The sequence below is a fragment of the Cucurbita pepo genome, chromosome 14 (assembly GCF_057944985.1).
Source record: "Cucurbita pepo subsp. pepo isolate OVF chromosome 14, ASM5794498v1, whole genome shotgun sequence".
Taxonomy (NCBI): Eukaryota; Viridiplantae; Streptophyta; class Magnoliopsida; order Cucurbitales; family Cucurbitaceae; genus Cucurbita; species Cucurbita pepo.
Genome location: NC_141811.1, coordinates 10,476,176 through 10,491,635, shown reverse-complemented (window position 1 = coordinate 10,491,635; position 15,460 = coordinate 10,476,176). Strand labels below are relative to the sequence as shown.

Genomic DNA, 15,460 nt, shown 5'->3' with positions numbered 1-15,460 from the left:
TGCTTGTTTTCGTCTACAAATCAGGTTATTAGAGACTATTTTGGACATGGCGGGTTGCGAGGAAGGTTCAAATTCATCAAATTTGGTCTACAAAACATGTAAGCTAGTCTATAGAATCTATAATCTAGAGTTCTGATACCAACTATAACGACTCTAGTTTTCTACTAACCTAAAGTCGCTACCATATGTATGATGCAACTTTTTTATGCAGAAAACCTTCATTTAAAATGACTTCGTAAGACGATGTCATGGATTTATACGTTCAAGAAAGGATCCTATAACAATATAAAAGAAATATTTAAATAAACAAAAAAGAAACTAACAAAAATGTTAAATTAACAATGCCCTATACTAACATATGATCTACTAAAATAAACGCAACTACCCTATGCAAGTTTCATGGTTTTTAGATGTGATGTCTTCGTCAACTATACAGAGGTGTCTTGCCTTTACCTTACATATAAAAGTACCACTTTGAGTTGAGTATTTTAAGAAATACTTAGTAAGTGACCCCACTATTGGCGTCAAGGAAACTACAAACACATGCACTAATGATCAAAAACCTATCATTGAAAACAATCATAGAGGTGACCTCCTGTACGAAAAAATTTGAGGTGTAATACTTCCCTATACACGCGACCACACGTGCGAGTGTGGGCTCATCCAAGTTTGCTCGCACACCCCCTGGGCCTGCATGGTCGAGCTAGTTGGCTATAGCTGGACGTCTAGAGGTACAATAAACCCTTAAATACCATGCAAGGCATGATGAAGATAATCATCATCATAGTGTACACGTATGTAATCATCATAAAAAATGAAGTATCCTGATGTAAATGAATATACAATATACATGAAGTCCCTTATAGTTTTCATCTTAAACCATTCGATCAGCACAACCCCACACTTCCTTTACATTTAACTCTAGGTAACATGCATGCATAAACATTCGTACATTTATCATCATAACATTACTCAGAGGTTGTGCCTCGTAAAACTCCTTATAATAATACATGTTGTGACATGTCACATCATACATGTAATATAATGTCTCATACATGAAAATCATCGTAACATGAGATGACATCATATTATATCAATCATCATACATCTCACATCATCATATCATAATATGTCGTCATCATCATAACATATCATAACATCATCACATCATATTGCATCATCATAACACATCATATCAACTTACATATGTGCATGGACAACTTGGCACGTGCTACAAGACATAAGAAATGTCTTCCGACCGAGCTGATAGTAAGGTCACTTACTTGGATGGTTTTAGCCGACGTTCTCTTTTCAACTTAGTTTTCTTTCGTCCTTCGAGTTCTTTCTCACTTATGACGAGACTTCATCTATTTGCAAAATTCGCTCAATAGCCTTAGTAAAAGTCGAATTCTTAATTAATTTAATTTAAACTAAGAAAAATGGCTCATACTAACCTTAAATGCCTTAAATAAGGTCAAAGTTAGCCGTGGGAGGGTCCAAAACATAGAAAATGGGGTCCAAATATAAGACCCGAGCTGGATAAGCTGAATTTGAGTCATGGAGCCATTGAGCCACAACTGGGGCCTTACGATGCTGAATGAGGTAGATAAGTCGAGGTGTAACGACCCTAAACTTCCACATATCTAGAGTCGTCACTAACGTGTCATGCTCATCTATAAAGCGGAAATATAGCTCTTACATGAACATCATTTATAACGTAAACTTCAAAAGCGCTTAAAACAACTTCTTCTCTAGAAAACACAGTCATGGTCTTACGTGTTTAAATACCAAATACTAAAATTTAGAGAAAATAAAAACAAATACAAAATAATTTAAAACAATGGAATGCAAAACAACCTATTCTAACTTAAAACTAATAATTTAAATATGAGTCTACCCTATGCACGTGCCACAGTCTCTGCTCGCGATGCCGCCGTCCTCCGTACAAGTGCGCCTTGCCTTTACCTAAAAAATGATGTGGCACACGGCCTTAGTATTTCAAAGAATACTCAGTAAGTGGCCCCACTATAGGGGCCGTGCAAATGCAAACACATGCAATCATGATTTAGGGACCTATCTCTATTCATCTTAGGGGTGGCCTCCAGTCTCGAAAAAATTGGATGTGTAGTACTTCCCTACACATGACTCACACGTGCGAGTGTGAATCCCCAGGGCGCTCGTACACCCCCTAGACCCTCTGGTCAAGCTAATCTTTAGTGACGTCCGGAGGTCAGCGGAACCCCATAGTGTCATGCGCCTCATGAACACCCTCATCTGTGTGCGTTCGCACCTGTGCGCATTCGCGCTCATCATATGGTGCGCGTCCGCACTCATCATCTCTAGGGGAAGTAGCCCTATGCTTATGAACATACAATATGCATGACGTCCCTCTAAATCCATCATAATGTCTCTTCTGACACAACCCTCTAGTCTCATCTCTTTGTTACTCTAGGTAACACATACTCGTGGATATTTATATTAATATCATTTTCACACTCTTAGGGTTGTGTCCTATGTCGATCTAACGACATGATGCAATATGGCACTCATCATCATATAGCATGCTCAATGACATCATCATATTAAGGTAAACGTCACGCAATCATCATACTCATCATATTGGCACAAAGTGCATCAAACATATCAAGTAGGACATTCATCAAAATATATATATACTGAGCACATCATCAAGTATCGTAACTCACACATCATCATAACTCATACATCATCATAACTCATATACCGCATTATACGACATAGTTCATAAATCATCGTAACTCATACAATTTTTAGCCTATCCTATAGTAAGACCACTTACCTGGTTGGCCTTAGCCGAAGAATTCCCTAATTTATTTACGTAAGCTCCCGTTCCTCGAGAACTACACCAAATGTTGCTGAGGTTTGCTTCCTATCGCATCGTTCGTCGCCTTTTGTTAGTATTTCACATTTTAATTAATAATCCAACTAACCGTGTGAAAAACGGCTCTAAACGATCTCAATAAAAATCAAATTCCATGTTTTCATTGTTTCTAAATTATATAGGATAATAAAACTTAAAACTTGAATTAATAATATGTCAATATTATGAATATTTCAAGTGGCTTGGATAATTAACATTTAATGTTATATCCTATGGATATAAATATAAAAATTTCTCATATCTTCTTCTCTCACTTATTTCTCTTCTATGTCATATTTTAATTCTATTTACAGTACTTGTCATATGAATGGTAATTGCCATTTTCAAACGGTTCTAACTTTCTTTTCTTTCCTAAAATCCTCTCTCTTTTGTTTTTTTTTTTTTTTTTGTTTTTTTTGTTTTTTTTTCTTTCTTTCTTTTAACTCTAATTTTGTTTAGTCTTTCAACTCTACTTCCATATCTAATTATTTTAAGCAATTTAAATTTAGTTCTTTTAATTAGTTTCATTCGATTAAGTAGTTTATTCCAAGAGGTTTAATTCTACTTCCGGAGATTTTATTTGGCTTTACTATTTCCAAATCTAATCTTCCTCTCTTTCCATTATTTTTTACGTAAATCTCTTTTGATTATGTTTTCCAAATTTGGTATTTTTTTTTTAATTTGATCCGTTTTCCAATCTTTCTCTCTTCTCTTTTCCTTCTTTGTCTCATATTTTAATTATATTCTTAGATTTTTTTTTATTTGAATATGTTTTCAGATTTTTCTTTTCCCTATCTTCCTCTCCTTCTTATCCATCTATTCTTTTTTTCTCTGATCAATTTTAATGGACTCTGGCTATGATAGATAATTTCTAATTCAAACTTCAGATCTAAATAATTGCTAATATCCTTCACATCTTTCTTCCTCTGTCTACCATCTCTCCATTATCTGCCTTCATTCCCGATCTCTCCATTATTGTATGACCATCTCTCAATTATAGGATGGAGAGATTCTCTCCATTATTGTATGACCATCTCTCAATTATAGGATGGAGAGATTAAAGGAGGTGGTCAGTTTTTTTTTTCTTTTCTTTATTTGTTATTTTTATTTTAATACACACTCTCTCATATATATATATATATATATATATATATATATATATATATATATATATATATATATATTAAACCTAACGGGGCGTCACATTATCTACCCCTAAAAAGAACTTTCGTCCTCGAAAGTCCCAACTCTTGTACTAGTTCGGAGAATTTTTCACTTATTTCGACCTCACTCTCCCACGTGACCTCTTTGGTGTGGTGATTTCGCCACAACACCTTAACGAACGCAACGTTTCTGTTGCGTAACGCTTTTACTTCTCTTGTTAAGATTCTTATTGGTTTTTTTTTTCCTCGTAACTCAGATCTTCATTGAGTTGGAGTGGTTCATAGTCTATTACGTGGATAGGGTTCGTAATGTACTTCCTCAGCATCGACACGTGAAATACATCGGAAACTCCTGAGAGGGCGGGAGGTAGGGCCAACTTATACGCTACTAGACCGACCTACTCGAGAATCTCGAATGGTCCAATGAATTTAGGACTTAACTTACCCGTACGTCCGAACCTCCAGACACCTTTCATAGGTGCCACCTTGAGGAATACTAGGCCCCTTGTCTCGAACTCTAAGCTTCTACGCCTTACATTGGCGTAGCTTTTCTATCGACTTTTAGCAGTACACATCCTCGCTCGAATTTTCTGAACAGCCTCATTGGTGAGTCGAACCAGCTCGAGTCCTACTAACTCTCTTTCGCCTACTTCGTCCCAACATAGTGGAGACCTACACCGTTTTCCATACAAGGCCTCAAACGGTGTCATACCAATAGTGGCTTGGAAGTTGTTATTATACGAGAATTCCATGAGGTGGAGTATGGAATCCCAACTTCCCTTAAAATCTAGTACGCAAGCGCGTAACATGTCCTCTAGAATTTGGTTTAAACACTCCGTTTGTCTATCTGTTTCGTGGTGGAAGGCGGTACTAAAGTTGAGGCGGGTACCCAGCGCTTTTTAAAGTCTGAGCTAGAACGCTGGCGTAAAGCGTGGGTCCCGATCTGACAATATAGATACTGGGACTCCATGTAGTCTTACTCTTTCTTTCACATACAGCTTTGCCCAATTGTCAACTGTATATGTATCTTTCCCAGGTAGGAAGTGTGCTGACTTGGTCAACCTATCGACAACTACCCGATCATTGTATAGCCTTTAAGCGTTTTGGGTAATCCTACTATGAAGTCCATTGCTATGTTTTCCCACTTCCACTCTAGTATGCTTAGGGGCTGAAACAACCCCGCCGCCTTTTATCTAGGAGCTTTCACTTGTTGACAAACTAATCACTTGCTCACAAACTCGGCCACGTCCATCTTCATGCTCTTCCACCAGAAGTGTTGTTTTAAATCTTTGTACATCTTAGTACCTCCTGGGTGCATGGCAAATGACGAGTTGTGAGCTTCGTTAATATTTCTTTCCTTAGCTCCTCTATTGTCGAGACATATAGGCGTCCCTGATACAATAGCCCTTCATCTGAGGTCTTCGAGAATCCATTTACTAGACTCTCAGCTAGCTGGGTTAAGACTTTCTATAGGTTTGGATCCTCTCGTTGGGAGGTAACCATCCTTTGCCTAAGTGTAGGTTGCATGGTAAGTCGGGCCAGTTGTGCCATGACTCTCTCAGTCGCTACAACTATGTTGGCTCCCTCAAATTTTCTTTGTACCCTTACTTCCCTCGTAATGAGGGCTGAAGAGTGAGTCGCCTTTCTACTCAAAGCGTCTACGACCACATTTGCTTTTCTAGGGTGGTACTGGATACCTACATCGTAGTCCTTCACCAATTCTAACCACCTTCTCTGCCTCATATTTGACTCTTTCTAGGTAAAGAAATATTTAAAATCTTGTGGTCGGTTAAGCTTTGAATTTTCTCTCCATACAGGTAGTGTCACCAAATTTTCAGCGTGAACACTACAACGGCCAACTCCAGGTCGTGGATAGGGTAATGATCTTCGTATTCTTTTAGTTGACGGGACGCGTATGCAACAACTTTACCGTGTTGCATTAACACACATCCTAGTCCATTCTTTAAAAGCGTCACTATAGATTACGTACTCTTCTGAGATCTCAGGTACCATGAGTACTGGGACGGTTACCAATCTCTCTTTTAGGTTTTGGAAGCTTGCCTCACAAGCATCATTTCATATAAATGGTATCCCTTTTCTCGTTAGTTGTGTCAAAGGTGAGGCTATTCTAGCGAAGTCCTACACGACCTTCGATAGTATCTCACTAGTCCTAAGAAACTCTGTACTGATGTTATCGAAGTTGGGCGTTCCTCCAGATTTTTTTTTTTTTTTTTTTTTTTTATATTGATACCAAATGATGTATTTTAGGGGATGGATTGAGAGATTAAGGGAGGTGGTCAATTTTTTTTTTTCTTTTCTTTATTTTGTTATTTTTATTTTAATACACACTCTCTCATATATATATATATATATATATATATATATATATATATATATATATATATATATTAAACCTAACGGGGCGTCACACGAGAAGTTGCCACTCGTCACGTGCGTGTAGGGGCTCAAGGTCGCATGGGTCAGGTCATACTCTCGGGTATATGCGGGTCATGTTTTTGGGCATGCGTTAGGTGGTCCGTGGATGTGGGTTGGTTGAAGATGCAAGAGCTCCGGTGCCTTGCTGTTAATCTCACGTTTTCTGATGACTGCGAATTTCTTTGTACCGTTACAGTAACCGATGGTCAATCTATTTGTACATTTTAAAGTATTTTGTATTTTGTTTTATAATTGTATCGCAATCTCATTTCCTCCTTGGTAATATTTTGAATAACATTGTCTTATTATTGAATTTTATTTTATATGTAATTTTTGTACGATGGATTTTATTTTGATTTAAATTTTATCACATTTTTATTTTTTATTTCAGTACTTTTTATTTTTATTTATTTTTTATTTCCTCTTTTTAAGTCACATTGAAGATTTGAAGTCTCCAAAATTCTCTTATATATACCATTCCCTTACAAATTTTAACATACTACTATGTTGGTATTTTTTAGAAAGTTCATGATAAGCAAGAAATCAAATTTCTATTTTTAATACATGATAATTAAAATCTAAAATTAGGAGAAAAAATTTTCATTCACAAAGTTAGGATTATTTTTATTTTTATTTTTATTATTTTCACACGAAGTTTCTTAAATTTTTCAGCTAAAAGGCTAGCTCAAAAAAGTATTTACCATTTAAGTAAGTAATCACACGAATTCTAGGAAGCAATACTTATAGGGATAGCTTGTTAATATGCATGCAAGTAAAAACAAATCCTAGGTAGATAAATTATCTATGACCTGAGCTTAGGACAATTGGATAAGCACGAGAATAGTCACTCTAGTTAGTAGCATAACTAAATTACTCCTCACATGATGTAACAAACTATTTTTGACTAAGAGTCTCATTACGGTGGTGTATCTTGCTTGCACGGGTCAAATTGAAGGTATGGGAAACTGAGTACGCCATAGAAAGTCGAGAAGGGTTTCGACCTCTTAGAATGAATTCAATTGGTCTAATCTCTTGCTTGGATGTTAGACTCCCACCACCAACACATATCTCATGCCATATGCCAACATATCTCATGTCATATGCCATGTATAGTGAATAACTATGTAAAAAAATGACACGACTTACGTGTTTTGAAAAACACCTTTAAAATGACACGACAAAAGACTAAAGAAAATAAATAAACCTTTGAATTAAAACCATCCTATTCTAGCCTAAGTCTAAGAAAATAAATACGAATACCCTATGCATGTGTCATGGTCTCAAGTTGCGATGCCACCATCAACCGTACAGGGACGTTTTACCTTTACCTAAAAAGGAGTAGCACATGACTTGAGTATTTTAAGAAATACTCAGTAAGTGATCCCACTTCTGAGGTCAGGAAATGCAAACACATGCAACTCATAATCAAGGGACCTATCATTTAAAACCATCATAGGGTGGCCTCCAGTGTTAGACAAATTAGATGTATAGTACTTCCCTACACACGACCAACACGTGCGAGTGTGAATCCCCAGGGGACTTGCACACCCCCTGGACCCTCTTTGGTCAAGTTAATCTGTAGCGACGTCCGAAGGTCATCGGAACCCTATAGTGTCATGCTCCCCATGAACACCCTCATCATCATACTGTGCGCGTCTACACTCATCATCATGAAAGGAGAAGTATCCCGATGCATATGAACACACAAAATGCATGAGGTTCCTATAGTTTTCATCTTTAAATCATCTTTAAAACACAACCCTATACACCGTTCACACATTACTCTAAGTAACATGCATGCATTGGCCTTCATACATTCATCATCATTTGTTTAACTAGGGCTGTGTCTTTAAAATCTTCTCATCATAATGCATCGCAATATTTAATACACGCACAACATCTTAATATGGAACATCGTCATACGAAGTTGTTTCATCTTATTATTATGCATCATCATCATCATGTAGACATCATGTACAACATAACATCATCATATAACATCATCATATCATTATCTAACGTCATCAAGTCATCGTATAACATCACATTATTATCTATCATCATCAAGTCATCATATAACATCACATCATCATCTAACGTCATCACGTCATCACGTCATCACATAACATTATCACATCATCATATAATATCATCACATCATCATTTAGCGTCATCACGCCATCACATAACATCATCAATCATCATATAACATCGTCAATCATCATAACATCATTGTGTCATTATCTAACGTCATCAAGTCATCATATTACATCATCACATCATCATACAACATCAATACATCATCATCTAACGTCATCACATCATTATATAACATCATCACATCATCATATAACATAAAACATAAATGACACGTGCAAGGGCCACTGGGCACGTGTCGTCATACATAAGATAAGTCTTCCGACCGAGTCGATAGTAAGGCCACTTAATTAGCTTAGGTAGTATAACCAATTTGTCCTTAGTGAGAGTTCGATTTTTGTCTTTTGTATCCAAGTCAACCTATGCAGACCAATGACATCATTTCAAGTTCAATTCTCTATATTATACAATGTCTCACATATTAGACTTAATGCGAGTATCAAATACTTTGTTTATATATATAATTTTATTTTTATCAAAGATTTCATTTTCTATTACTACTATTATTTTTCAAGAAAATATGATTACTCTATTCTCTACTTTTTGTCGTTTTCTATTTCAAAAGTCGTTCCTTTTCGTGGCCTATAATTTGTAATTCTTATTCTTAGAAATTAAGTTGTGTTTGAAGTAAAAATTACCAATATTATTAAGTTGTTTAAATCACACGATAATAAAATCAATTCCATATCTTCCATTTTTTCTTTCCGTCTATATTTTCTCAATTTTTTAGTTAATTCTATTAACAATTATCTTTGGTCAATTTTTAATCATTTTTGAATTGCATCCAAAATAAAATACTCCCATTTTTTCTTGTGTATACTTTTTTATTTATTTATTTATTTTTTATGTATTTTGTGAACCGAATCTCGCCAAATCTTATTTAATCTTTCTTCTTCTTCTCTGTACTTATTTATTCTTCCCTTTTTTTTTTCTTTCTTTCCATCCATTCTAAATTTCTTTTCTTTCTTAAAAATAAAATAGCTATATATGATAAAGCAACCTAAGTATTTGATTTATAACTCAAATCTAAATATAAATAAAGTAACAATATAGAGATAAAATAAAAGGGGCTATATATATATGATGCTTTATCACTATAGAACTCTAGATATTTGATTTATAATTAAAATCTAAATATAAATAAAGTAACAAAATAAGGGATAAAATTAAGGACAGATTTAATTAAAGTGACAATCTTACATTTTTGTTTTCTTTGCCATTTGTGTTCTGTTCCTTTCTTTTAGAACCGTTCTAACTTAATGGTTGGTTGAGGAGAGATAATTGAGGTAAGAACGACTCGTCAGGGGAGAGAACCGGGAAGAGCTTTATTTTTTTTTTAACTTAATATTCTTTTTTTAATTTAATTATTTTTATTCATTTATTTATTCCTTCTTTTCTTTTGGCTATTACCATTATCCTCCTATAAAATACTTAAGAGAGGCACCCAAATTTTAAATTTTGGGTGTTAAAACAACACTTTTATAAAGAAATATGCATGTATATAAAATCTTAAAAAATTTCAAATCAATAATTCCTTTTTACTCATAAGTTGAGACAAATTAGCAAAACTAACAACCATGTCTGGGCATATCATTAAATAATTTTTATTTCCTTACCATTTTTGGGTTCTCTTCAAATGGAAGATTTCTTCATCACTCTCTATACATAAAAATAAAAGTCCAAATTTGAGTCCAATCATAAAACACTCATAAGCCTTATAAAAAGGCATTAAGGAACAAAACAATTATTCGGAGAAAAAAAGAAATGGAGGCCTTCAATCTTCCTCCTTTACTTCTCTCTTTCTTTCTTTTTGCTATTTTGCAAACACCCACCATGGCAGCCAAGAAGGTTACTCAATAGTCCCTTATAAATACTTTTTAATATTCATATCAAATGGGTTTTAGAGATTGAAACGTTTTGTTTATGTTGTGCAGTCTTATATTGTTTACTTGGGATCACATTCACATGGATTGAATCCTTCCGCTCATGATCTCCAACTTGCAACACAAACCCACTATAATCTACTTGGATCGGTGTTAGGAAGGTGAACCTTTTAGTTTCAAATCATGTAGTGTAGATTTGTTGAACTCTCACTCTTCATTTGCGCTCTTATGTTTATGTTTCTAAGTACAGCAATGAAGCAGCTAAGGAATCAATCTTTTACTCATATAATAAAAATATCAATGGCTTTGCAGCTGTTCTTGAGCAGAAAGTTGCAGAAGATATAGCAAGTAAAATAATTCATCCATATCTATGACAATGGCTATCATATTATTTGATAATGATTATCTTTCTTAATAAATCATACTCCATCTTTAGTTTCCAAAACTTTGTCCATGGGAAGTAACCAATAATCACAAGCTTAATTTTGAGAAGTTAAATAGTTATCAAGCGCCTAGTTTTTCTATTTTAATAATAAGGTGTTTTCTCTTTTTTTTTTTTTAGAGCATCCTGATGTGATATCAGTATATGAAAACAAAGGACTAAAACTGCACACAACACGATCATGGAACTTTCTTGGAGTTGAGAATGATAGTGGAATTCCTTCAAGCTCACTTTGGAATCTTTCAAGATTCGGTGAATCTACGATCATTGGCAACATTGACACAGGTTAGACTTATTTTCCTCTCATAAGTTCTTGGACTCGACTGCTCCTGTAATAATTTGGATACCTCATTGTAATTGGGATCAATACAGGTGTTTGGCCAGAATCAAAGAGTTTTAGTGATGAAGGATATGGACCTATCCCAACAAGATGGAAGGGAAGTTGTGAAGGTGGCTCCAACTTTCGTTGCAACAGGTCCCTAACATCTAATCGATCCTAAGATCAAATCTCTTATTGTTACTTCACCTCTGTTTAATTCTCTTAGGTTAGGAAATACAAACACTTTTTAACTAACGTGTTAAGCATTTATTTGACACTTTTGTTAGCACAATAGACAAACACCTTGACACTAGTTGTTCAAAGTGAATATTAATCAAACATTTGTTAGATGCATTTAGAATCATTGTTATCTATAAATAGACACATAAATGCGTATATTTTTAGTGAAAAATTACATCAAATTCATTTTTTTAGTTAAATTACAAGTATATTTCTTAACCTTGCACGCTTATGTTTAATATATCTTTGAACTTTAAGAAGTATCCTATTAGAACTTTAGCTTTTTGAGTCAAAACCTTTTAAGATGTGTAATACATTGGGAACATTCAATATTGTGTGTAATAGGTCTTATACATATTCAGATATTTAAAAATCAATTGATTTATTAGATATAAAATTAAATTTTATGTCTAATAGAACTCTGAACATTGTTTAATTGGTTCGTGAATTTTAATTAAACGTCAAATGTGTCAATGATGTACTAGATAAAAAAAATTAAAATTTCAAAATTTATTGGTTATCACAAAATTGTAAGATTAAGGAACTTAAAAGATACTTTTTAAGGTTTAAGAATAAAAGTTATACAAAACTAAGTTAGAAAAAAAAAAAAAAAAAAATTAGGAACTAAACTCGTCATTTAACCTTAAGTTTTTAAGCATACAAATGTGTAAGCTCATCGACTTTTAAATTTTCTTCTTATATAAAAATTATAATAGATATGTCCTTGTCGTATTTGTGTTCTAGCTAGTCATTGTATTTAATGTTTGTATCGATATGTGTAACGTAGAAATAAAATTGAAGATTTTAAATGCAAGGCAGGAAACTGATTGGAGCACGATATTTCAACAAAGGATATATATCAAGCGTGGAGCCTAGACCTCTCAACTCAAGCTATGAAACAGCAAGGGACTATGATGGGCATGGAACACACACCTTATCCACAGCCGGAGGCAATTTCGTTCCAGGAGTAAGTATTTTTGGGAATGGTTATGGCACTGCAAAAGGGGGTTCCCCTAATGCCCTTGTTGCTGCCTATAAAGTATGTTGGCCTCCAACGTTGGATGGTGAGTGTTTCATGGCCGATGTTCTAGCGGGCTTTGAAGCTGCCATTAGTGATGGAGTTGACGTTCTATCGGTTTCACTCGGTGAAGATGCTTTTGAATTTTCTGAAGATTTAATGGCTATAGGGTCCTTCCATGCAGTGAAGAATGGCATCACTGTTGTTTGTTCTGCTGGAAATTCAGGACTATTTGAAGGCAGTGTCTCAAATGTCGCACCATGGATGATAACTGTGGGAGCTAGCACAATTGACAGGCTTTTTACCACTTACGTGGCGTTGGGAGACAAGAGGCATTTCAAGGTACTTTATCCGACATTTGTTAATAGTATATAGTTATGTTCTTGACACTATTTATACAAATATTTAGCTAAGTATTGAACCGGGCATATAAAATTGTAGTGTATACGTGTCTCCATATTTGTATCGGTTGAGTTTATGGCTTTGTATTACGTTTATGTTGTCTTTAATGATTTTTCATTGTCAATACTAGGGGGAAAGCCTTTCTAGTAAAATATTTCCATCTAAGAAGTTCTATCCGTTGATCTGTGCTTTGGATGCAACATCAGACAATGTCTCTAGTAACGACTCGTGAGTATATTTTTATTTAAATTATACAAAATATGTTTAAATTTTGGATACATTTCAATTTTGCCTCAAGGAATTTTTTTAAGGAATTTTCTATTGAAACCATCATGTAAATTTGTAAATCATGTTTAGCTATATTTTTTTGAGTTGAAATAAACCATAAAAATTAATTTTTACCATGTTTAGCTTAACTTGATTTATATCCTTTGACTTTCTTTCTTTTTTCTTTTTGTTTTTTTTTTTTTTTTGTTTTGTTTTTTGTTTTTTGTTTTTGTTTGTTTGAGTTAAAATAAAACATTTGAAAAGGTAAGAACATAATTAAAATATGTTTTAAATTTAAGGGTATTTTGTATAATTCATAATGATATTTTCACTATAATAATAGAACAATATTAATTAAACTGATTGTGATCTTGTAGCGCACTATGTCTAAAAGGGACTCTTGATCCTAAAAAGGTAAAAGGAAAAATTGTAGTTTGCCTTAATTCGTACGATTTAGAAGTGGACAAAGGTTACGAGGCTGCTCAAGCAGGTGCTGTTGGGATGATTCTTGTTAATGACGAAGAAAGTGGAGATGACCTTTGGACGGCTGAACACTTACTTCCAGCTTCACATGTAAGCTATATTGATGGTGAATCAATCAACCATTACATCCAATCTACTATGTAATTACTTCATCTTATTCCATCAACTTCCACGTTTATTTTCGAACTCTTTTAAACTTAATGATTTAATAAACAAAAACTTAGACTCAAATGTTGTAACTTATACGTCATGTTTTTGTGGTTAAATCAGAACTCCAATGGCTTACATAACTCGTGTGAAGACTGAGTTGGGAATCAAACCAGCACCAATTATGGCTTCATTCTCGTCAAGAGGTCCCAACCGAGTTGAGCCCTCAATACTCAAGGTTGGTTAAGATTTGTATGTTGATTAATTTTGTAGTATAAAGTTCAATGTATCAACTAATATCAGTCACAAAATTTGAATTTTTTTTTTCAATTTCTAGCCTGATATAACAGCACCAGGTGTGAATATACTGGCGGCTTTCTCTGAAAAAGCATCACCAACTCATTCACCTTTTGATAAACGTCGGGTTCTATATAATGTATTATCCGGCACTTCCATGTCATGCCCCCACATTTCTGGTATCGTTGGCCTTCTAAAAACTCTTTATCCAAAATGGAGTCCAGCAGCTATAAGATCTGCAATCATGACCACAGGTTGACCACAGGTTTATTATGCAAAATTCTTCCATTTCCATCCTTTTAAAAGTTCAAATACTAGTTATACTAGTAATTTGTCTTAAGATACATTATTTATGGGATTTTCATTTTTACTTAAACCTTGCAAGCTAATAGTTTTGTTTCGCAGCTGAAACCGAAGCTAATGACTTAAATCCAATACTAAACTCAGAAAAAGAGAAAGCAAACCCATTGGCATATGGTGCAGGCCATATCCAACCAAACAAAGCAGCAAATCCTGGCCTTATTTACGACCTCTCCACCCAAGACTACTTGAACTTCCTATGTGCCCGTGGCTACAATAAAACACAAATGAAGCTATTCACTAATGATACTTCATTTGTTTGTTCAAAGTCATTCACAATAACAGATTTGAACTACCCATCAATCTCAATGAATAATCTGAAATCAGAGGCAGTAGAGATCAAAAGAAGAGTAAAAAATGTGGGAAGTCCAAGCACGTATGTTGCTCAAGTCGAGGCACCACCAGGAGTTTCTATTTCGGTAGACCCAAGTACTTTGAAGTTCACTAAAACTGGTGAAGAGAAGGATTTCAAAGTTGTGTTGAGGAGGGTGCCAAATAATCAAACTGAAGGGTATATGTTTGGAAAACTTGTATGGTCTAATGGGAATCATCGTGTTAGTAGTCCAATTTTTGTGACGTTAGAGAGGCAATGAAAGAAGCACATGAGTTTGCTTGAGTTTGGCTTGTTTTAGCTCCATAATTAAAATTCTATTTTCGTGTTCACTATACCAGGCTAATAGATTTTTTTGTTGCTTTCTTTTTAAAAAAAATTTAATTTATTTAAGTTTTCTATGTTGAATGGACTCAAAAATAGCCTTGAAAAATGTGGAGGGTATTGGTTTTGACCTACAATCTAATGATACGGAAAAAGGACTTGACAGGAGAGTTTCTTAGACTAAGAACCTTAACCACTATAATTTTCAATTCCCTTACGTGGTTGTGAATAGAGCATACATATATTTGTTGGAGAGAAAATACTAACAAATTTTCTAAACTTTCTCTTTTAA

At 34.4% G+C, this 15,460-nt stretch overlaps 1 protein-coding gene across 1 annotated transcript; it reads left to right on the top strand.

Moving 5' to 3' along the window:
- The first annotated feature begins 10,407 nt into the window (after nt 1–10,407).
- LOC111810760 (subtilisin-like protease SBT5.4) lies at nt 10,408–15,176 on the top strand. The gene is made up of 11 exons (XM_023697538.2): nt 10,408–10,503; nt 10,590–10,699; nt 10,789–10,886; nt 11,101–11,265; nt 11,353–11,455; nt 12,359–12,899; nt 13,090–13,187; nt 13,604–13,849; nt 13,980–14,094; nt 14,194–14,407; nt 14,559–15,176. Exons 1-11 carry the CDS (start codon nt 10,420–10,422, stop codon nt 15,104–15,106), a joined length of 2,322 nt encoding a protein of 773 aa, XP_023553306.2. The 5' UTR covers nt 10,408–10,419; the 3' UTR covers nt 15,107–15,176.
- Nucleotides 15,177–15,460: the final 284 nt, after the last annotated feature.

Bases quoted from the DNA above. Each gene is read 5' to 3' on its own strand.
- LOC111810760 (XM_023697538.2), top strand. From the start codon at position 10,420: ATGGAGGCCTTCAATCTTCCTCCTTTACTTCTCTCTTTCTTTCTTTTT. The intron at 10,700-10,788 runs GTGAACCTTTTA...TTCTAAGTACAG, and splicing joins CTTGGATCGGTGTTAGGAAG to CAATGAAGCAGCTAAGGAAT. The intron at 14,095-14,193 runs GTTGGTTAAGAT...TTCAATTTCTAG, and splicing joins TTGAGCCCTCAATACTCAAG to CCTGATATAACAGCACCAGG.